At 44.1% G+C, this 22,744-nt stretch overlaps 1 protein-coding gene across 11 annotated transcripts; it reads left to right on the forward strand.

Moving 5' to 3' along the window:
* Window positions 1–1,402: 1,402 nt before the first annotated feature.
* LOC115904523 lies at window positions 1,403–22,209 on the forward strand. 11 transcript variants are annotated; one of them, XR_004060784.1, is made up of 4 exons: window positions 1,403–1,502; window positions 10,659–10,753; window positions 12,990–17,639; window positions 21,816–22,209. XR_004060784.1 is itself a non-coding variant. In XM_030949989.1 (4 exons), exon 4 carries the CDS (start codon window positions 13,330–13,332, stop codon window positions 15,532–15,534), a length of 2,205 nt encoding a protein of 734 aa, XP_030805849.1. In that variant the 5' UTR covers window positions 1,403–1,502; window positions 10,659–10,753; window positions 12,392–12,499; window positions 12,990–13,329; the 3' UTR covers window positions 15,535–19,294. The 11 variants fall into 11 exon arrangements, 10 of the variants coding, with proteins under 10 accessions (XP_030805849.1, XP_030805848.1, XP_030805857.1 ...); XM_030949989.1 differs by lacking the exon at window positions 21,816–22,209 and adding an exon at window positions 12,392–12,499 and having other exon boundaries at window positions 12,990–19,294; XM_030949990.1 differs by lacking the exons at window positions 1,403–1,502; window positions 21,816–22,209 and adding exons at window positions 1,528–1,605; window positions 12,392–12,499 and having other exon boundaries at window positions 12,990–19,294.
* Window positions 22,210–22,744: the final 535 nt, after the last annotated feature.

Here is a 22,744-nt window from a genome sequence, read left to right on the forward strand (position 1 = left end):
TATAACCTAAAACTATATCTAACACACTACTTAAGAGAATTAATACAGCATAACTTTCTAACACAACACATATAATATTCATTTTAATATTTGCCAAAAGCCAATCATAAAATACGAATTTTTCACAACGACCGAGCCCCTCCGGCACCACCCCGCCCCTCCCGCTGTCCCCAGTCCGAGGTCTCTCATGAGTTTCTTGCCCATGTCATGCAGAAACAACCTCCCAGTTCGTCTCTTCTCTGCATACAAAAGCATCATTAGTCACAAGCATCACAAAGGCCTTCAGAGTCTGTGAGTCAAGGGCAGTTGTGAAAAAAACGCTGCTTTCTGCTCATGCAGTTTTCTTTATGACAAATATCTCTGTTATTGATCACATTTCCAATAACAGCAGGCAGCTAACCTATGTTCCTGGCAGGATATACCTGTCCAAGTCCATGACAATTTCTTTTTGCAGCTGCCTCACACGTCAGCGTTTGCAGATCCTGAATGCAGAGGGGAACAGGACATCGGTAGCCTTGAGACCCTGCAGATGTTGGATTTGATGAAGATCTCAACTCAAGAGAGGCGAGCGCGCAGTCCCGGCTCATTGCAGTTCCCGGCGGGAACACGAGGGGGTGCTGCAGGACAGGCTGTCAGCGTGTGGCCTCTTCCGGCGCTCGCCCTCTGCTCCCGTTGTTTCTCCTGAGCTCTTCCCTCAGCCCCTTCAACGAGCGCAGGAAAAATCTTGTCTCACTCCCCGGTCGTGCTCTGGCACTGGAAGCAGTGATGACATATTCATAAAATCCTGGAATGTTCCGGGGAGAAAGGGACGTTAAAACCCATTCCATTCCACCCCTGCCATGAACAGCGACACCTTCCACTATCCCAGATTGCTCCAAGCCCCGTCCAACCTGGCCTTGGACGCTTCCAGTTACTCCAGGCTCCTGTGTATTACTGCAGCCTGTCAGACTAATGAGTTGTTTCTTGGAATGCTGTTGGAGAGAAGGTAATTGATGAGGCTGAGGATCACATTAACACATACACTTCTGGGGACGGCAAACTATGTATTTTTCACCCAAAAAGTGAGGGGTTTTTGTGACACCAAAGCAGAACTCATTTCCAGTTGCATGAAGTGAGCACTTCAGGAAAAATGACGGTATGAATTTAAGACTGAGAAATAACGTGGAGAATCAGCAAGTGTCAGCGGTTAGCAGATTGAAAGGGCGAGAACACAAGCGAGCAGGAACAGGAGTATGCCTTTCAGATGAGACTAACTGTGAGCGCATTAATTTAAAAATTACTTATTTTTCCTCGCCGGCTGGCGCTGGTAAAGCGAAAACTACATTTCCCATGATGCTCTGGGGCAAGCAGGACGGCGTCCCCAATCAGGCGGGGCGGGGCGAGGGGCGCAGCCAATGGGGCGGCGGGAGAAGCTTGAATATTAAGGCCGCGGCGGTACTTTATTTTGCTGGCGGAAGGTGCTGTGTCGGCTCGGGGGTTCGCACGGCCGGGAACTGTGTGCGGTACGTCCGGCTGGGTGGGAGGGGTGTCCGGGAAGGGTTGGCGGAGCCAGCGGTGCTCTGGGCTAAGGCGGCCTGAGGAGCTGTGGGGTCCGTGAGGGCTGAGGTGCTGTGGGGTTAAAGGTGTGCAGGGCTGAGGCGGTCTCAATGGCTGTGAGATGCACGGGGCTGAGGACTGTGGGATCCGTGAGGGTTGCGCGCCTGTGGGGTCGGGGGGTGGGGGCTGAGGGGCTGTGGAATCTGTGAAGGGCCCTCGGGTATCAGTGGAGTCTGTGGGGGGCTGTGAAGTTCGCGGAACTGATGGCTGCCGTGCCCTTGAGAGGCCCTCGGGGGGCCGTGAGGTGTGTTTAGGGTTTGAGGAGCTGTGGGGGGCTGAGGCATTCCTGTGGGGCTCAGGGGCTCTAAGTGCTGAGCGTGCGCGGGACTGAGGGCTGCGGAGTTCTCGTGAGGGGCGCGCGGGGCTGAGGGGCACAGGGAGATCTGTGAGGGGCTGTGGTTTGTGAGGTGTGTGGGGCTGTGGGAGTCTCTGGGGGTCCGTGAGGGGCTGTGAGGTGTGTAGGGCGGAGGGGCTGTGTCTGTGTGGGATCCGTGACGGGCTTTAGGGTATGAGGTACTTGGCGCTCGCGTCTGTGGCGCTCTGAGACGTATTTTTCTGCCCGGCCCGGCGCTGGGGCTGCCCGGCCAGCGCGGAGTGCCCGGTCCCGGCGCGGGGCGATGCGTCGCGGGGGACCAACAGCCTCGCCTCCCGTCGGTGCCAGCGGCGAGTCCCCGCCGCTCTGCCCCGCCGCCCCAGGCAGGGGTCGAGGCTCGGCTGTGCCCCCACCTGCTGGAGCCGCTCGTCGAACTGGTGAAGGACCAGAGGGTCCCGACTAAGCCTGGCTGAGGCTCTCCCTGGCCGGGGCGCAGCCGTCGGCAGCCCCTGTGAGGAGAGTGGGGGAAATCTCGGCGCAGGGAAAGGAGCAATCACTGGGGAGGGAGATGGCTTAATCTTAGTGGCTTTTGCTGCTAATATTGCCTGCTTGCGGTTCTTCACTGTAAAGATGGGCGCTTTTTTCATATATTTCCCGTAGGAGGGGCATTAAACCCCCAAGCCCCTCCAGAAGTTGGGTATCTGAGCGGTGTGTTTTGGCTGTATAGGAATTCCGGGTGAGTGGGCTTAGGAAAGCTTTCTCTGTCAGGTTTCAGGTCAGTACCCAGCTGTACAGGTGTCGATTCCTTTTTAAGTGCAGGATTAAAGGAGAGGTGGTCATGTCCCAGGGGACAGCCACTCTCTCCTGACCAGGGAGAATGTGCAGCTCCTCGGACAGGGACAGCCTGCAGAAAGAAATCGGTGCACGACCTTAGAAATACAGCAGGGTAAGGTGGCTGAAAATGGATGGGGAAAAGAGAGGAAGGTGTGTGTAAGCTGTTGACTTCTAAACCTCGAAGCAGAGGTTGCGCCTTTTCCCCTTGCCTGTGGTTTGTCTCTCTTGCAAATACAGATTTAATGATAGAATTGTGAAATTGTTTGGATTAGGGGGAACCTTATAGATACCTAGTTTCACCTTGCACTAGCCCAGGTTGCTCCAAGCCCCACACAACCTGGCCTTGGGCGTTCCCAACGATGGATCAGCCACAGCTCCTGTAGGCAAGCTGTGCCAGGGCCTCAGCATCCCCCCAGGGAAGAATTTCTTCCCAATATCTCATCCAAATCCACCCTCCTTTGGCTTAAGGTCATTCCCTGTTGTCCTGTCACTGCATGCCCTTGTGAATGGTTGCTCTCTTAAAGAGTCCCTGGCCATGTGCACTCTGTTCAAGATTAGCAGGCTGATATTACTTGAATAAGGTTGAAAACTGTGGAGTTTTAAACTCAAGAACAGGAAATTCTTGCTAAGAAGAAGAATTGGCAGAGGTGGCCTGCTGAAATGTTTGGAGGGCAGAAAAGGAATGTAAAAGGCAAAACATGAGCAAGAGAAGGGGAGAGAAGCCAGGCATTAGTGAAATCTGTAAGATAGAAGTGGAAGAGGAGATTACCTAACCAACTGCTGAATTATTTTGGAAACTAGAACCTGAAGGAAGGACTTGTTGGCTGTCTTGTGCAGAGAAGGCCTGTGCAGCATTCTGCAAGTCTTGTTTTGAAGTGCTTGTGAGGAAAAGAGAAGAGCGCAGATCAAAAGAATTCAAGTACAGTATCAATGGAATATTTATCCTAGCAATAGGATGACAGAGAGTAGCTTCCAATGGCTTAAACTAGACATCAAAAGGAACAGCTGTGCTACAGGTGTTCAGGCTGTTGTAGAGAAGTGATGGAAGAGCTTGTGTGAAGGGAATCAATCCTGTGAGGTCAGGTTTGTTTCATAGGTGCTCAGATAAACCCCAGTGTTGCCATGTTCTTTGCAGCTGAGAAAAGGAGACTAGAAAGTCACGAGACTGATGCCTGGATGTCCTAGGGTGACTTTATGATGCTTGTGTTTTAAATAATAAATGATAAAGCCAAATCAATAATGTATAAAAAATTTTATTTCACGACCAGGATTCGGTCTCTGATAGCCTCAATCAAAGGGTCAGTGTCGAGCCCGGGATCAGCACTGGGTGAACACAGATCTGAACTCCACGGCTTCAGATCTCCTCTGTTCGCCAATGCTTTCTCTGCTGGGCTAGTTTTATACACGGGTTTTTCCGCCTGGGGCAGAGTTTATTCTATTCTTGTCAGTTTCACATATTCATGTAGTTTCCTTTTCTCTGTGCTGGGCTGGACAAAACTGTTTCTGGGAAATGATCAATGCTGATTGTCCATTTAAGGGAACCTGGTATTGGGATGCACACCTCTGACTATCTTGAGTGTCTGGACTGTCCTGGGAAAGGGCCCATCTCTGCACAGAGTCACGTCTTTTCGTTTGCTAATTAGGTTTTTTCTCTTGGCTGCAGTCTGTGATTTCACAATTGGTAAAGCAATCTCTCTCAGGCTGCGGCTGGTGGTTTTAAATCTTTAAGAATTTTCGTACAAGCACAACTTATTTAGTGTATATTTTACACAGGCACGAATTATTCCATAACATATATCACAGTTGTGTCCCCTGTGGTTTGTTGTGTTGCTCACGTGCTGGAACACAAACTTTTCCAGACCACGTTAGAATGATAATGTAAGAACAAAGCTTTCCTTGAAAGCCTTCAGGTCCACAATATGGCAAAACCCATTGCTCAGAATTCGGTCCTTACAATTGATAGGATCGGGCAATTGGAATATCTGGCCAGTGTTGTCCAGTGAGAGAAGCAGTTGGTTAGGTAATCTCCCTGGCTTCTGCCCTCCTCAACTGCCTTTATTATGCCAGTGATTATGTGGTGCAAAATCAAATGTCCTTGGAGAAGTACCAGGCAAGAGATAAAATTTTAGGAATGTGTCAATAAGGGCCTGTTCTCTGTGGGAAAGCAAGCTGGGGAAGTCCTGGAAGTTACACTGAGGCATTTAACAGTCTACAGAACTCCACACACATGAAGAATATATAGAAGCTAAAAACTTCAGGCATTGAGATAATAAAAGTATTTTCATCTTCTCAATATGGACATTGTTATAAATGAAGCTTGGAAAGAAAAACTCGAATGAGGGAGGGATGCAACCAGGCTAAAATTCTTGGAAACTCCAGGAACATTCTTTTCAGATAGAAAGCAGTTTGGTTAAATGTGAGAAACTAAGCCCACTCTTTAATTTTAAGAGTTTAATAAATTATTTAGAAAGGATAAAACATAAAGCAAAAGATACAGGTGTGAAAAACGCTAATCACTTGTTTTTAAAATTTTTAGAAATTTAATAGTAATAAAATGGTTAAAAAAATTAGTAACACAATTAGAGTAATAACAATTTGGACAAATTGAATTAGGACAATATGAGACAATAAAAACAAAGAGTTACAGACGTCCGGGTATCTTTTTCTGGGTATCACAAGCCCGAAAAAGGACGCACGTTAACAAAGGATTAACCCTTAAAAACAATAGCCTGTTGCATATTCATACACTTCATACATGATGCATAAATTCCATTCAAACACAGGATTCTGTCTGGTCATCCTCAACTTCTTCCTCTGAATCCTAACAGCGCCTTGGAGGCAGGAAGGAGTTAGTTTCTTCTGATAAGAGGGCAATAAATTCTTTTTCTCTGAAAGATTTAGGCGTCCTGTGGCTGCTATCTTGCTGCAAGTCCTTTCTTTTAAACAAAGCATCTTACATAGCATAGTTTCTATTTTAACAATTTTATAACCTTAAACTATATTTAACACAGTACTAAAGAGAATTAATACAGCATTACTTTCTAACACAACAGATATAATATTCATTGTAATATTTGCGGAAAGCCAATCATAAAATACATGCATTTTTCACACAGGCGCCTGTACACACCCCCTTCTTCAGCCCAGGGTCGTTTATAGTGTTGCAGTTGCATTACTTCCTCAGTTTATGTTGTAGATCTGTTTTGGGCTCCTTGACCACACTTCTTACTTCAGGTTTCCGTTGCATTTGCACAATTCAGTGATTTCAGACTTCAGCACTCTACAGGGTTCTTCTGAAGGTCTCGTGATGGCACTTTAAGCTTGGTGCTTCTTTTGTGGTTTTCGTTTCTCTACTTATGCTATTTTAAATGTGTGTTTTGCAGCAGCAAGCATATCTTAAAATAAATCTTTTGCAAGCCCGCTTACATCTTGTGAAAGCCTTGCTTCTCCGTTTGCCTTGCCCATAAGCTATTACTAATTTTTCCATACTTAAAAACAGTTTAAAACTTGAAATAATTATTTGCAAGGAGTTGCAATTCTATAATTAAAACATATAAATAGTAGCGAGAGCCAACTACTGCATAGCCATTTATAGCATTAAAATAATGGAAAAGTTCAGTAAATCACAGGCTTAATATAGCTGAGAAGAGTGAGGAGGAATTATAATATAAATTTCTTTTACCTGTCTCTTTGTGCTGTTTAAAACATTCATTCTGGTCTCCGAATGGTTCCATATTTCTTTTAATGTCTGCCCTTAGAGTAGTCTTTGCCCCCCTCTTAATGAAATTTCTTAGATTTAATTAAATAAAATATCCTGTTTCTGGCAGAAGAGGCAAGGATGTTTAATTCCACTCAATTGGAAGGCAGTGCAAGAATAACCTTTGGTGAATGCTCTGACATATTAAAACCTGCCCAGGGAAGGAGGGATTTCTCTTACTGCTGGTTTCAAGATGCCTCAGGAAGCAGTTTGGAAAATGATGGAAAAAGAGGAGTGAGTATTCCCACCACATAACTTATTTTGTGCTGCAGAGTCTCAGGGAATTTAATAGGCAGATGAGAGGAGTGTGTTGCCAGACTAAATTCCACCTGTTCTCTTTACTAATGGACCTCTGGGGGGACAGCTGAGCACAAAATATTACACAGAATGGTGTGGACATCTTGCACCTGGTGGGCCCAAAGCCCTGGGAACAGCAAACAGAAATGTAAATGTGAAACCAGAAATAATGTTGTGCTTTGTTTAAAGCAAATCATGCAAGTCTGTGGTTAAGCAGTGTTACCAGGAAACATAAATCTTGTGGTTATCACTTTGGCAGTGGAAAATTCTACCTAAAGCTGTAAGAGTACGTAAATTGAGCTGTAGAAACAATAAATTGGGTTCTTGCTTGCACCAAGCAGAGCCCCTCTCTCAGTCACTGTCAGACCTCAGAAACTGCTAAGGGATTTTTGTGGTGCTGCAATGGCCTCTGATGAAAAAATTGAGAAAAAACCAAACTCCAAGTCTGGAGGCTGTTGGTGGACAAGATAATGAATATTATAGAACTGGGCCAATCTTGGCTGTAAAATGAGAACTGTGTGTGATAAATGGATATGATTTGTGCTAACTAAATTGTAACTATATCAATACTTTAGAAAATAATTGTTATAAAGTAATAAGGTAGGATTGAGATAAGCAAGATCCCAAAACAGAATCGGCCTTGGCGTGAAGAGACTTCTTTGTTACATGTGAAAAACAGGATACAGGATGTAATATTGAGATAAGCAAGATCCCAAAACAGAGCAAAGTTGGGACGATTCCAGGTGAGGAATCCAAGTTGTGGTTTTATCTATGAAATAATAAGGCTTATTTGGAACATAATACTTACTTACATAACCCAAAGCTTAGTGTGCATGTGCAGCCTGTAAAGGTTATTCAGAGGACAGCGAGGAAGATAGCGAGCCTGCATCTGAAAAGACATTGAAAGCCAGGAGACCCCCTAGCAACAAGTGGAGCATGTGCTATGCATGTGTGTAGTGACATAGATTTCAAGAATTGAAAATAGGAGGAGATTTATGGAAAAATACTGATGAATATGTATTAGCATACAGTATAGAGGTGTCGTTTGGATTACTTTTTGTACGGGGGTCAGGGTGAGAAGCCCTCCCTGTACCCCGGTCAATTTTGCTTATGCTCTATTCAAACCTTAATCATACTTAATTAATCACAGCCACATTTTTTATTTTCTTGATTATATTTCATATACTTGATTGTGTGATATATGTTATGGATTAATCCGTGCCTGTGTAAAATATACACTAAATAGGTTGTGCTTGTACGAAAAATTCTTAAAGATTTAAAACCACAAGCCGCAGCCAGAGAAAGAGATTGCTTCTTCACAAATTGTGAAATCACAGACTGCAGCCAAGAGAAAAAAACCTAATTAGCAAATGAAAAGACGTGACTCTGTGCCGAGATGGGCCCTTTCCCAGGACAGTCCGGAGACACCCAAGCGATGAATACCCGATAAGTATCTACAATCAAGATAGTCAGAGTAGTCGAAGGTGTGCATCCCAATACCAGGACAATCAGCATTCATCACTTCCCAGAAACAGTTTTGTCCAGCCCAGCACAGAGAAAATGAAACTACATGAATATGTGAAGCAGGAGGAATAGGAGAAACTCTGCCTCAGGCAAAAAAAATCCCATATAAAATTAGCCCGGCAGAGACATGTTATAAATAAGAAGCTTGACTAGGCCAATATTCAAGCAGCAATCAATTTATTAATTAATATGGTAAAGTATGAGCAATACAGCGTTGGGTACAGTGGGGGAAGTTTTCCCTCCAACTGCACACCTGTGAAAAATGCCAATCACTTGTTTTTAAAATTTTTAGAAGTTTAATAGTAATAAAAGAGTTAAAAAATAGTAACACAATTAGAGTAATAGCAATTTGGACAAATTGAATTAGGACAATATGAGACAATAAAAACAAAGAGTTACGGATGTCCGGGTACCTTTTTCTGGGTATCACAAGCCCGAAAAAGGACGCACGTTAACAAAGGATTAACCCTTAAAAACAGTAGCCTGTTGCATATTCATACACTTCATACATGATGCATAAATTCCATTCAAATACAGGATTTTGTCTGGTCATCGTCAGCTTCTTCCTCTGAATCCTAACAGCGCCTTTGAGGTGGGAAGAAGTTAGTTCCTTCTGATAAGAGGGCAATAAATTCTTTTTCTCTGAAAGATTTAGGCGTCCTGTGGCTGCTATCTTGCTGCAAGTCCTTTCCTTTAAACAAAGCATCTTACATAGCATAGTTTCTATTTTAACAATTTTTATAACCTAAAACTATATTTAACACAGTACTAAAGAGAATTAATACAGCATTACTTTCTAACACAACAGATATAACATTCATTTTAATATTTGCGGAAAGCCAATCATAAAATACATGCATTTTTCACAACACCGATGGTTGAGTTTACAGTTATTTATAGGGGTACTCATAAACTTTCTCAGCAGCTTCTATTCCAATTTTTACTCATCAGCAGTTCCTAGTCCTAATTTTTATGTCACAATTCTATACACTATTGTGATTTAGTTTTTCTTAGGATGTATCCCAAAAGGAGTATCCCCAGATGGTGGGGGTCCGGTTTCCGAAAGAAGAAAGACGAATCCCATCTGGTGAAGTCCAGCTCCCCAGATGTAGGTCCACCTTTTAATTGCAAAGACTATAAATCTCATAATAGTGATGTCCAGCTTCCCTTGGTCGAAACTATTGATCCTTGTGTTGATGTTCATTTTCCTTTCTCAAGCTGTTTTTCTCTGCTTTATTAAGGCGTGAGATACGCATATTTCCTTTATATATATTCCAAAGCTATAGTTTCAAGGATACAAGCAATATTCTAAAATTATACTTCAAAAGGTTATTATTGCAGAACTCTTTAAGGATTAACTACAAGCAAAAAGCAACATCCTTAACGCTTTAATTCCATTGCTCCTAAATCAACCAAGGTTAATTGTAAACAAAAGATAGGTTCAAAGGCCTTCTTCTCTGATGTACTTTCCTCAGTTATTATTAGAATTTGCAACTGTCCTCTTGTCGGTCTCCACACATATCGCAATCACAAATAACACATTGCCTGTGTACCTGACATGAAACACAGCTTTGTATTTCACAGACAGCATTGGTGAACAGAGGGGATCCAAAGCCCTCGAGTTCAGATCTGTGTTCACCCAGTGCTGATCCCGGGCTCGACGCTCCCTCTTTGATTATGGCTCTCGGAGACCGAATCCTGGTTGCAAAGTAAAATTTTTTTATAGACTACTGATTTGCCTTTATAATTTATTATTTATAACAATTGTATTCATTTATATAAAATTGCAGTTCAATTAAAATTGCTGCTAAATTAAATTTTGCTGTTTATTAATTAGACATACAGAACTTCTTTCATAACACTGTTAAGGGATTTTTGTGGTGCTGCAATGGCCTCTGATGGGAAAACTGAGAAAAAACCAAACTCCAAGTCTGGAGGATGCTGGTGAACAGGGAGTGAATATTATCATAGAATTGGGACAATCTTGGCTGTAAAATGACAACTGTGGCATCTGTGGAAAATAAGGAATGCCCAGACTGACCAGGATAATGTGTGTGTAGATATATATATATCTCCCTCAATATATATAAACATTCCCTTAGAATAAGAGGGCTGGTGAGGACGTGCAGGAGGAGCCTTTTAGGTGCCAATGTTCAGCTGGTGGGCTGTGACTGTGTCAGAAGGGAATTCATTTTTGGAAAAGTCTCCAAGTTTAATTTTCTATGTAAGAAAATGTCCAAATGAGGAGAAGATGAGGCAAAGGGAGATGCAGAATGCAGAGGGATGTGGAGACTGAAATGAATCCCTGTGTTGTTGATGTTGCCTTTCCTTCCGCAGCGTCCTCGCAGCGCTGTGAGCTCTGGCTTGGAAGTGCCCCACCCAGTGCCCAGTTTCACCCCCTATGTGGACGAGTCAGCTCAGCCACAAATGATGTGAGTCTTGAGTTTGAGATGGGGGGATTGCATCTGGAATTCTCAAAGCTGCTTCCTAAAAGTGGGACTTGTTTTGCTGAGTACTTAAGCCTCTCGAGCTGGACGAATTTAAAAATCTGTCGGCCTGGAAGCAATTAGTGCTGCAGCTTGAAGACAGAGGCTTCAGCAGGGGTTGCATAAGGACATGGGGAGTGTTCAGTGCTGCTCATGATGTGGGGGCCTATATGATATTCATATATGCTAATGAGTTTAATAGTTTAGCTCAGTGTGTTTACACAAAAGCACAAGCTCTGTGTCTTAGGGTGCTGTTTGCTGTGAAAGAGCCGCGAACAGAGGCAGATTTGTGGCTGGTTTTTTTCTGTCTTGGGAACTCTGTGCTCAGCATATCTGGAGTTCTATTCTGAAATAAGCTATCAGAGTTGCCATGCCAACAGTGTTGCTTAGGTCGTGGAGGAGTGAGTGTGCTGCTTGTACAGTGCTCCCTGAAATGCTGATAAATCCCAGCACCAGATGGGGGGGTTTAGTTAGAGCAGAGGAAAACACATTCTTTTGCAAGGTTGCTCTACCTTTCTGTGGCTAATGATGGCCAGGGAACAGACAGGCTCCTTCTGAGAGAGGAGTGGCAAAGACTGTTTGGTATTACAGACAGTTCCCAGAGGTTGGAACTGCATGGAACCAAGGAATGCTGGGAGGTGGTGAGCAGCAGGGATTGCATGTGGACTGCAGAGTGGCTCTGCCCATGGCTGTGCCATGGTTTAGTTGTCAAATGTGTAAAATCTGCATTCCTGTGTAAACTGTAAGACTATTTCTTTCTCCTGAAAGTCAGTGATGCCACATCACAGGGTAAATCTCTAGGCATGCCCATTTCTCTGGGATGAAGATTTGTTACTTGCCAAGGCAGCAGCTTTTCATAGCAGGGAGAGGGACAGAGTGGGTAGAACTGAGCACCAGGCTAAGTTAGCTCTAAGGGACTTAGGCAGAGACTTGAACTGTAGGTTTAGTTTATGTAGTTGAAATCTTACAAGTACTTTTTTTTTCCCTGTCTTTGAATCCATTTCCTCATGATACGATGGACACCTGCTAGGAACAGTAGTTTTAAGACTGGGTATTAATTATTTTAAGTAGTGTTGGATATGCTGTTTTGTCAGAACTGTGGATGTGATAGAGCCTCTTAGTTTTTCTTTACAGGTGTAGATCTGTTTCCCCAACGGGCTCCTGTTCCATTTTCCTTTATATTTGATGAATCCTCTACTTTGACAAATCAGAATATAAGGTAGAATTATTGAAGACCTGGATTTCAGAGGGAAGGAAAACGGAAGCATCAAGCCCTTGCTGTAGCAGCTGAAATAACTTAGCTGCATGGATGGGGAGGGGGATGTGCTTTGTGGTAATTTTTATTTAATTAGTCAGAGTCCCTGATGAGGAAATAATCTTCTGTTCTTCATCCTCAAACTAGAACTATTTCAGCTGCTTTATAAACTTGCTTCATTCTGGAGAGATGTATCTATTGCTTACTGCTAGTTCTGTAGTAGAAATTGATTGATTGAAAGGATCAATAGACTTAAAGTCTTGAGTGGAATTTGTTGGAGATGGGCAGCTGCTCTAATAAATATGTAACTGATTGTAACTTTTTCTTAGTTGTTCAGCAGATCGTAGCCAGAAAGTGCCCATCAACCTCTTGCTGTTCGTAATCCTGTGGATGCTCTGAGTGCCAAGGAAAGCACAGCAGCAGCAGCAGGAGCCTGTGTAAGGAAACACTTGAGCCATGGCAGATTTCCTGCCCAGGAGACACCAAGGCAGCCTGTGCTGCTGCTGTCACACTGAGTCAGCTTGGCTGGACTGGCATCACGTGTGAACAACAAGGATTCTAAACTGCTGCCTGGCATGGCAGTAATTGAAGTGGGTGATGATGGGATTGTACTGGAAGTCTCATGTTGTGGCTGTGGCTGCCTTGTCCCAGGAAGTGTTCCAGGCCCGGTTGGATGGGGCTTGGAGCTACCTGCACTTGTGGAAGGTGTCCCTGCCCATGGGTGGAAGTCGATGGTCTTTAAGGACCCTTCTGACCTGGGCCATTCTGGGATTCTGTGCTAAGTAGAATTGCTGAAGGCTGAAAGTCCTATTCGTGTTGGAAGGTGGTGGAGTGGAAGAAAGGGAAGAGAAATGTTCAGCTTTTACATAAAAGAAAGATTTGTCATAAAATCTGCAGGCTTTCACTGTCTTTTCTGGTTTTCCCCAGGATGAGCTGAATGGAATTGAACGTTTGAGTGAGGATGCAATTGTGACCGGCTCCTACAAGAACAAGACCCTTTGTGCCAACCCAGAGGACACGTGTGACTTTAACAGGGCTGCCCACCTGGCCTCAACGCCCTTTCACGGGGTGGTAGCTCAGAGAGTCCCAGCTCCTGCTTTCTCTCAGAGTGAACTGAAGGAAGATAGTCCAGAATCCAAGGGTGCACCTCTGAATCAGGAGACACCAGTGGGTGAAGGAGCATACAGTGAAGCGTTGAGAGCTGTAAGCGGCGTGCAGAGCTGCAAAGGTCGAGACTTAAAATTAAGGAAGTGAGCCACTGGGGACGATGGGATCTCAAGTATCAACCAAGGGAAAAGCTAAAGTGTCAGCAGAAGAAAAAGCTATAGTGGATGTATGGACCCTTATGTTGGACCGCCGAGGGATGAAATGTGATAAAAAGGCTCTGCATACGTTATTGCAGTGGTGTAGGAACCATGGGGTAGATGCCACCATAGAAGCTGCATTTATTGTTAAAAACTGGGAACAGGCTGGTGAATTGATTTTTGAATCAGCCTCTCGAGGCGATGAGACTGCTAAAAATATTATGACTACCTGGAGGCTGGTGCTGGATACCTTGAAACTGCTGGAACTTGAGCAAAATGCAAAAACAGCAGCTGAAGCACCACAGGCTCCACCTGCCAAGACACCCAGTGATAGTGGAAGTCAGGAGGGGGCGCCTGGGGGAGTAGGTGCCACATCGAGTTCACAAGTGGAAAGGACGGACGAAAAACTAGAAGGGAAGCAGCTGTCATCCGCGCCTACCATCCCTGCAACTCCGCCCGCACCGTGTGCACCTGCACCCCCACGTCCTGCATCCCCAGTTACCACAAAGCCATTCTCTCCTCCTCTGCCTACGGATGACCGGAGTGATGATAAACTTCTGCCAACAGCCCCTCCAGTGCTTGATAGGTCCAATCGCAACCATGGCATGGAAATAGGAGCCAGGAGCCAAGCGGCACTTGGTGCTGAGAGTTCCAGCCAGGAGCTGCCAGCACACGGAGTGGCAGGACACTGCACCCCATCATGTCCACAGCCAAAGCCTGAGAGGCCCAAGGACCCCCCTCTACTAGTAGATTTGCAGGATCCTAACAGGGGAGGCCCAAGTTGTTGCCCCCCTGCTGGCCCTCAGGAGGATGTTTTTACCACGCAGCCAGTCTCAGCTACTATCTCAGTATATGACCGGGTTAGATTTTGGCAATATGTTAAATTAGAGGCCATTGCTAGTGGGGATCTTGAACTCGCTGAACGACTTTCTGAACCAAATCCCCGTCTGTTCTTGGATGGCCAAGAGCTTGTAAGTGGGACAACTGGGGCTACTATCTCAGCATACAATCCGGTTAGCTTTTGGCAACTTATGAAATTAATGGCACTTGCTAGTGAAGATTATGAAGTTGCTGAACGAATTTCTGTACCTACATTCCTGCGGTCCTTGGATGACCAAGAGGGACAAAACAATGGGACTGTGTCCTATATAAAAGTCATCTTTAAAATTCTCTCCCAGTTACGTCAACTAGCTACCCAACATGGACTGGGGTCTCCGGTAGTAACAAGGATGTTACGGCTTCTAGGTGAATGTGAAATGACACCCTTTGATATCAAGCAGATAGCGAGGTTGCTCTGTACCCCGATGGAATACACGATGTTTGAGTCCACCTGGCAGCGATACGTGGAAAAGCAAGCACTGCGTAGTTTAGCGGTGCCGCAGCAAGATCCATGCTTTGGGGCAGGGGTCTCTCAGCTTCTGGGATGGCCTCCCATAAATAACCCTCAGTTGCAAGCACGCCTAAATCCTTGGATATTGGCACAGGCAAGAGATTTAGGAATACAGGCCCTGATGGAAGTTGGAAAAATGGCATTGGTAACACCAACTCAGAGTTACATAAAAATTAAGCAGGGCCCCAAAGAGCCTTATGTGCAATTTATAGAACGATTAAAAGATGCAATTGAAAAGCAAATAGCATATGATGATGTAAAAAATCTGTTGATACTGGAATTGGCACGAAGTAATGCAAATGAAGACTGCAAGAAAGCTATAGACCTATTACCAAGAACAAATCCATCCTTAGATGAAATGATTGATGCATGTGCTAAAGTTGAAACTGTATCTTATAAAATGACTGTGTTAGCTGATTCCTTGGCAGCTGCTCTAAGGTCGTGTGAATGCTATGGATGCGGGCAACTAGGCCACATGAAAGCAAATTGTCCCCGTAGGTACAACTCATGGGGAACGTGCCAGAAACGGAGAGCTGTGCCTGTAGTGGGAAACTGTTACCGATGCGGAAAACCCGGTCATTTTGCCAAGCAATGCAAGTCTAAATTCCACGCTAACGGACAGCCTCTTAGTGGACAGGGAAACAGGAACAAGAGTGCCAAAGGGAAATGCTTGCAGACACGAGCACCTTCCCGTCTTGCAGTGCAGGCCTATGCCACCAGCTCACAGGAACAGCAAGAGGATCAGCTGACATGGATGTTTCTGTCACTGGCGTTATAACTTACAGACTCATTGAAGGTATATAAAATCCCCCTTGAGGTCCATGGGCCTACTGGGGAAGGATTAAGTACATTATTATGAGGATGATCAAGAGCAATGTTACAGGGGTTTTTTTTTGTCCACCCTGGAGTTATAGATACAGACTATACTGGACAAATCTGTGCTATGGTATCAACACCTACTCCTCCTGTACCCATTCTAGCTAAAAGTTGTATTGTTCAACTTGTACCTTTTAAGTCTTGTGTTCCTTAAACAGACTCAAAGCTGTGAGGAAACTGAAACTTTGCATTGACAGGGGAACCTGAAGTGTGCTGGACTCAGGTCATATCTGATCGAAGACCAGACGTGGTTTGTACTCTTACAATGCCTCAGGCAAATGCATCCCACATCAAGGTCAGTGGGATGATAGATACTGGAGCAGATATTATGATCATATCTGCTAACACATGACCTCAGTCATGGCCCACCATCGCTGTAGAGTCTGTTGTTGCTGGCCTTGGAGGTACTACACAAAGTTACTTGAGTAGTAAGCCTGTGTTAGTTAAAAATCCAGAAGAACAGACAGGCACGATCCATCCCTGTGTTACAACTGTGTTGCTCACCTATGGGGAAGGGATGATGTCCTGTCAGCATGGGGTGTTTAGCTGGGAACAGATTTTTAACAGGGGCCACTGTGCTGAAGGGCATAAAGCATCCTACATTAGCCTTGAAATGACTCACTGAAGGACCTGTGTGGGTCGATCAGTGGCACCTTGAAAAAGAAAAACTGAACACTCTTTAATTGTTGGTTAAAGAGCAATTAAATCAAGGACATATTGAGCCATCAACAAATCCACGTGTTTGTGATTAAAAAGAAATCAGGCAAATCGAAGTTATTCCATGACTTAAGAAAAATTAATACAGTTATGGAAAGTATGGGTGCTTTACAGCCTGGAATGCCATCCTCTGCTATGATACCTGCTACTTGGGACATTTTGATTGTCAATTTAAAAGACTGTTTCTTTACCATTCCTTTACATCTTGATGATATCCCAAATTTGTATTTACAGTGCTCTCTGACAATCATGCAGCAAAGAAGGCCTTTTACAGATTCAGCCAAAACTGATGCAGCACTGCAAGAGTTCCGGTTGCACATTGCACCTGCAGAGGTGCAACAACAACCCCCATGGAAATATATAGGAGTTAAAATGTTAGATCAGACAATACAACCACAAACAATTAAATTTTCAACCAAGATCCAAACATTAAATGATGCACAAAAACTTTTAGGTATCATCAGCTGGGTATGACCCTATTTAAGGTTAACTACCCCACATTTATCACCCTTGTTTAATATTCTTGAAGGTGACCCTGAGTTAACTTCCCTAGTGTTCTGGTTTAGCATAGCTTATTTTTTAGTTAAAACCTGTTTTGCCCTCCTCCTAATCCTTATCTCACAACAGAAAATGAGTAAATAATTCTAGTGGGTGCACTGGCATTTGGCCAGTGCTAGACCCATTTCATTAATTGGTGCATTGGCCAGAAAACTTGGATTGGCAAACCAAAACCATTACACTTAATTGGTGTTTCTGCCTGGTTACTGAAACCACTGCATCTTTTGGTGGAGAATACACACAATTGGTGAAAGCTGTGAGATAATTAGGAGAAATAAAGGGCAAAGCAAGTATTCAGCAATAAGTTTAAATAGAATGATAGTGGAAAATTTATATTGTAGTTATAGTGAAATGTTTAGGGATGGAGGTTAGTGTAAGAAATTTTTTCCTTCTGTTTAGTTTAATAATTTTTATTGTTCTAAGTAGAAGTTGTATGTTGAATGTAGCTTTGATAGATTTTAAATGTGTATTCACAGAGACAAGGGGTGGAGAATGTTGTGGTTTAACATAGCTTGGTTTTTAGGTAAAGACAAAATCCATCAGTTATGGAAGTGATTCTCTGTGAGGACTGCTAAAAGCTTTCTCTGGGCCCATCAGAACCAATCATCTGGCTAGTTTTGAATATTGACACCGCGTTAAAACACTTAAGGAAGCTGAACACGTCCCTGTGTAATCACATTTAAAAAGAAACAAAACCCAGGAAAAGCTGTCTTGCTTCCAACTTTTGAGAAGGTAACTGGATGCTGGTGAGGCCAGGCTGCACTTCACCACATGGCCCACATGACCTGGCAGGGCTGGGCCAGGCCCTGCTCTGCTGCAGTGCTAGCCACACCATTAAATTGATAATGGCCCTGCCTGTATCTCAGAGAAAACTCATCAATTCTTGCAATTGTGGGGCGTGTCACATCTCACTGGCATTCCTCATTGCCCTACAGGCCAAGCCATTGTTGAGCTTGCCCATGGCACTTTGAAGTGCATTCTTGAAAAACAAAAAGGGACAATGTCTAGAGAAACCCCACAAAGTAGGGTGGCCAAAGCTCTGTATACACTGAATTGCTTTATGATATTGCCAAACTTCCAAAACCCTCTTATTTTAAATATTTTTTTGTCATTGCAGTCCTCTAGTGACGTCCAGTTGCCCAAGCCTAAGGTATGGGTATGGGACCTCATTACCAACAAGTGGGAAGGTCTGTGGGACCTTGTCACTTGATGCACAGGTGTGCTTGTGTTCCTACAGATGCAGGAATTCGATGGGTACCTGCCCAGTGCCCTGCTCTAGGCTCTGCTCTGGATCCCAACCAGCAGCGCCCCCCTGAGGGCCCCTCAGCTGACGCTGTGGAACAGAAACAGTGTTTGGGTATCAGTTGCTCCGTGCATTGAGTCAGATGCAATTTTGTGTGTCTGTGGCACAACCAGAACAACCTTTTCACACCTGCTTAGTGGGGGTACCCTTGAATGGCACACAAAGTATACAAGTAACACAAAATGTTGTCAAAATGTGATGCTCTCCCAGAACAATTGTAATACTAAATCCCCTTAGGGAACTGTGGGATGTTTGGGATGACAATTTACCTGTTGCTTCACTTGAATCCCAAGAGTCAGACATTTTAGGGACATTATCAGCAGAAGGATGTATATTTTGTAATTACACACTGGAACATGGTATGTGGGACAGAATTGGAACAGGAAAGCAAAATGTTACTCCCAAGAGTTTCTGGATTAAATAGATTGGCTTGCTATGTAGCCGAAAGAGTAAATGAAACTTCCTCAATTTTGAGTGCTATGGCTATAGATGTAGGTAGCATGCAGCATGCTGTTGATTTTCTTTTGTTAGCTCATGGACATAGTTATGAAGAGTTTGATGGCATGTGTTATTTGGAGGAGTTTCTGGGATGGATCACTGGCTGGAAGAGTTAGGTTTATCAGGCTGGGCGAAGAGCCTCATTCAAACTGGGCTTATCGTTTTTTGTATTACCATAATTATTTTGTACATTGTGCCATGTTTGTTTTCCTGTCTGCAAAGAGCTCTGAGAGGATGATAAAGATCACCTTTGTAGCTGAAATACAAAAAGGGGGAACTATGATGGCAAACAGCTGGCCTGAAGGCCTCACAGACACAAAGTAACCTTGACCTTGACTTGATCAGCCAGTACCTGTGAGAAAAGGAAGTCTTTAAGGAAGGCTTTTTCTTCTTTAAGGAAGAAAACAATGAAAAGCTGAAGGACTTAACTGCAAGGAATGGATGCTGGCCAATCTTTGGCCAGCACATATGGAGGTAGCTATTGGCCAGTGAGCTGGGTGGCAACAAGTGACCAGCCAATTGGGATTGAATGTGCTGCTTTTGAAAACCATATAAATATGAGCTGTGAACAATAAAGATCACTATTCCTGCTTGAACCTTGGAATGTCTTGTCCGTCTCTGCTGTGGTGCAAAAGCATATGGGAAGTGTTCAGTGCTGCTCATGATGTGGGAGCCTATATCATATTTATATCTACTGATTAGCTTAATAGCATAGCTCCTTGTGTTTACACAAAAATACAAGCTACCTGTCTTAGGGTGCTGTTTGCTGTGAAGCAGCCCCAAATGGAGGCAGACTTGTGGCTGGTTTTTTTTCTGGCTAGGGAACTCTGTGCTCAGCATATCTGGAGTTTTATTCTGAAATAAGCTGTCGGAGTTGCTGTGCCAATAGTGCTGCTCAGGTTGTGGAGTGAGATGAGAAAGGACTCTGCAGATAAAATGTGAATCAAGAAAAAGCTGTTTATTGTGCTTCCAAAAGTTGTTTATATTTACTTCTTAACTTGGTCTACACAGTCACACATTGTTTAATTGGTAGCTCTGCTTTGTCCTTGCATCTCTTGATTGGTAGTTCTACTTTGTCCACCAGGCAGGCACGCATCTTTTTCTTAATCTAATTGCTAGATGCTGGTAAGCGTCATTTTACTTGGGTGGACAGCCCTATGTTTGTCAGTAACTTTGCTGCTGCTGCTTCTTTCTTCTTGCAACATCAGCTTTTCTATCCACAAAGATGCCCTTGTTCTTTAGTTCCAGAAGGTTAGGCTGGTTCATTAAACACATGTCCATTTTCCTGTAAATATGATCCCACAGTGGAGGAGCAAGTGTCCTCCTCATACAGTGCTCCCTGAAATGCTGATAAATCCCAGCACCAGATGGGGGGGTTTAGTTAGAGCAGAGGAAAACACATTCTTTTGCAAGGTTGCTCTACCTTTCTGTGGCTAATGATGGCCAGGGAACAGACAGGCTCCTTCTGAGAGAGGAGTGGCAAAGACTGTTTGGTATTACAGACAGTTCCCAGAGGTTGGAACTGCATGGAACCAAGGAATGCTGGGAGGTGGTGAGCAGCAGGGATTGCATGTGGACTGCAGAGTGGCTCTGCCCATGGCTGTGCCATGGTTTAGTTGTCAAATGTGTAAAATCTGCATTCCTGTGTAAACTGTAAGACTATTTCTTTCTCCTGAAAGTCAGTGATGCCACATCACAGGGTAAATCTCTAGGCATGCCCATTTCTCTGGGATGAAGATTTGTTACTTGCCAAGGCAGCAGCTTTTCATAGCAGGGAGAGGGACAGAGTGGGTAGAACTGAGCACCAGGCTAAGTTAGCTCTAAGGGACTTAGGCAGAGACTTGAACTGTAGGTTTAGATTATGTAGTTGAACTCTTAAAAGTAGATTTTGTTTTCCTGTCTTTGAATCCATTTCCTCATGATACGATGGACGCCTGCTAGGAACAGTAGTTTTAACACTGTGTATTAATTATTTTAAGTAATGTTGGATATGCTGTTTTGGAAGAACTGTAGATATGATAGAGCCTCTTAGTTTTTCTTTACAGGTGTAGATCTGTTTCCCCCACTGGCTCCTGTTCCATTTTCCTTTATATTTGATGAATCCTCTACTTTGACAAATCAGAATATAAGGTAGAATTATTGAAGACCTGGATTTCAAAGGGAAGGAAAACAGAAGCATCAAGCCCTTGCTGTAGCAGCTGAAATAACTTAGCTGCATGGATGGGGAGGGGGGTTTGTTTTGTTTTGTTTATATTGGTATTTTTCATTTGATTAGTCAGAGTCCCTGATGAGGAAATAGTCTTCTGTTCTTCATCTTCAACCTAGAACAATTTAAGCTGCTCTCATTTATTCTGGAGAGCTGTAGTATACTACTGTTCTATTGCTTACTGCTAGTTCTGTAGTAGAAATTGGTTGATTGGAATGATCAATAGACTTAAACTCTTGAGTGGAGTTTGTTGGAGATGGGCAGCTGCTCTAATAAATATAAAACTGACTGTAACTTCCGCTTAGTTGTTCAGCAGATCGTAGCCAGAAAGTGCCCATCAACCTCTTGCTGTTCGTAATCCTATGGATGCTCTGAGTGCCAAGGAAAGCACAGCAGCAGCAGCAGGAGCCTGTGTAAGGAAACACTTGAGCCATGGCAGATTTCCTGCCCAGGAGACACCAAGGCAGCCTGTGCTGCTGCTGTCACACTGAGTCAGCTTGGCTGGACTGGCATCACGTGTGAACAACAAGGATTCTAAACTGCTGCCTGGCATGGCAGTAATTGAAGTGGGTGATGATGGGATTGTACTGGAAGTCTCATGTTGTGGCTGTGGCTGCCTTGTCCCAGGAAGTGTTCCAGGCCCGGTTGGATGGGGCTTGGAGCTACCTGCACTTGTGGAAGGTGTCCCTGCCCATGGGTGGAAGTCGATGGTCTTTAAGGACCCTTCTGACCTGGGCCATTCTGGGATTCTGTGCTAAGTAGAATTGCTGAAGGCTGAAAGTCCTATTCGTGTTGGAAGGTGGTGGAGTGGAAGAAAGGGAAGAGAAATGTTCAGCTTTTACATAAAAGAAAGATTTGTCATAAAATCTGCAGGCTTTCACTGTCTTTTTGTTTTTCCCAGGATGAGCTGAATGGAATTGAACGTTTGAGTGAGGATGCAATTGTGACCGGCTCCTACAAGAACAAGACCCTTTGTGCCAACCCCGAGGACACGTGTGACTTTAACAGGGCTGCCCACCTGGCCTCAACGCCCTTTCACGGGGTGGTAGCTCAGAGAGTCCCAGCTCCTGCTTTCTCTCAGAGTGAACTGAAGGAAGATAGTCCAGAATCCAAGGGTGCACCTCTGAATCAGGAGACACCAGTGGGTGAAGAGGCATACACTGAAGCTCTCAGTGTAAAGGAACTCAGGCAATTAACAATAAAGGACCTGCAGCCCCTTCTCCTGCATGCCTTTCATGTTGTGGTTTTAGTGTTGCTAAGGAAGGATTTTTTTAAAAAGACCAGAATATCGTGGAGAGAGCCATTTCTTTAGCTGTGGGTCCACTTTGCCTTGAGCAGATTGAAGAGGTAATAGCAAGCCCACTTGTCTTTTTGCATTAGTGCGGTGGGACTTAATTACAAGTTTTTTTAACCAAATAACTTGCAGAGAAATTAATAAATGTGTTATGTCCTCATTTTCAAGCATAAAAAGCAGAATCACCGGTTCCTTTTATACTTGTAGAGAGAAGATGATTGATGGGAGTAAGCATCTTATTAACACAGCCTTCTGGGAGCCACTCTTGGGACTGTCAAACCCTTTATTTTTCAGGGATACCCCAAAAGTGATGTTTTCTGTGACACTACAGGGGAATACATCTCCAGTTGCATGAGGTGGGTGCATCAGAAAAAATGACAGGATGAATTTAAGACAGAGAAATTATGTGGAGAATCAGTGAGTGCCAGCGTTTAGCAGAGGGAAAGGGCGGGAACATACGGGAGCAGGAACAGGAGTATGCCTTTCAGATTAGATCCGCTGCGAGCGCAGTATTTATAAATTTTTTTATTAGTTCC

This window comes from Camarhynchus parvulus, chromosome 5 (genome assembly GCF_901933205.1).
Source record: "Camarhynchus parvulus chromosome 5, STF_HiC, whole genome shotgun sequence".
NCBI classification, from domain to species: Eukaryota; Metazoa; Chordata; class Aves; order Passeriformes; family Thraupidae; genus Camarhynchus; species Camarhynchus parvulus.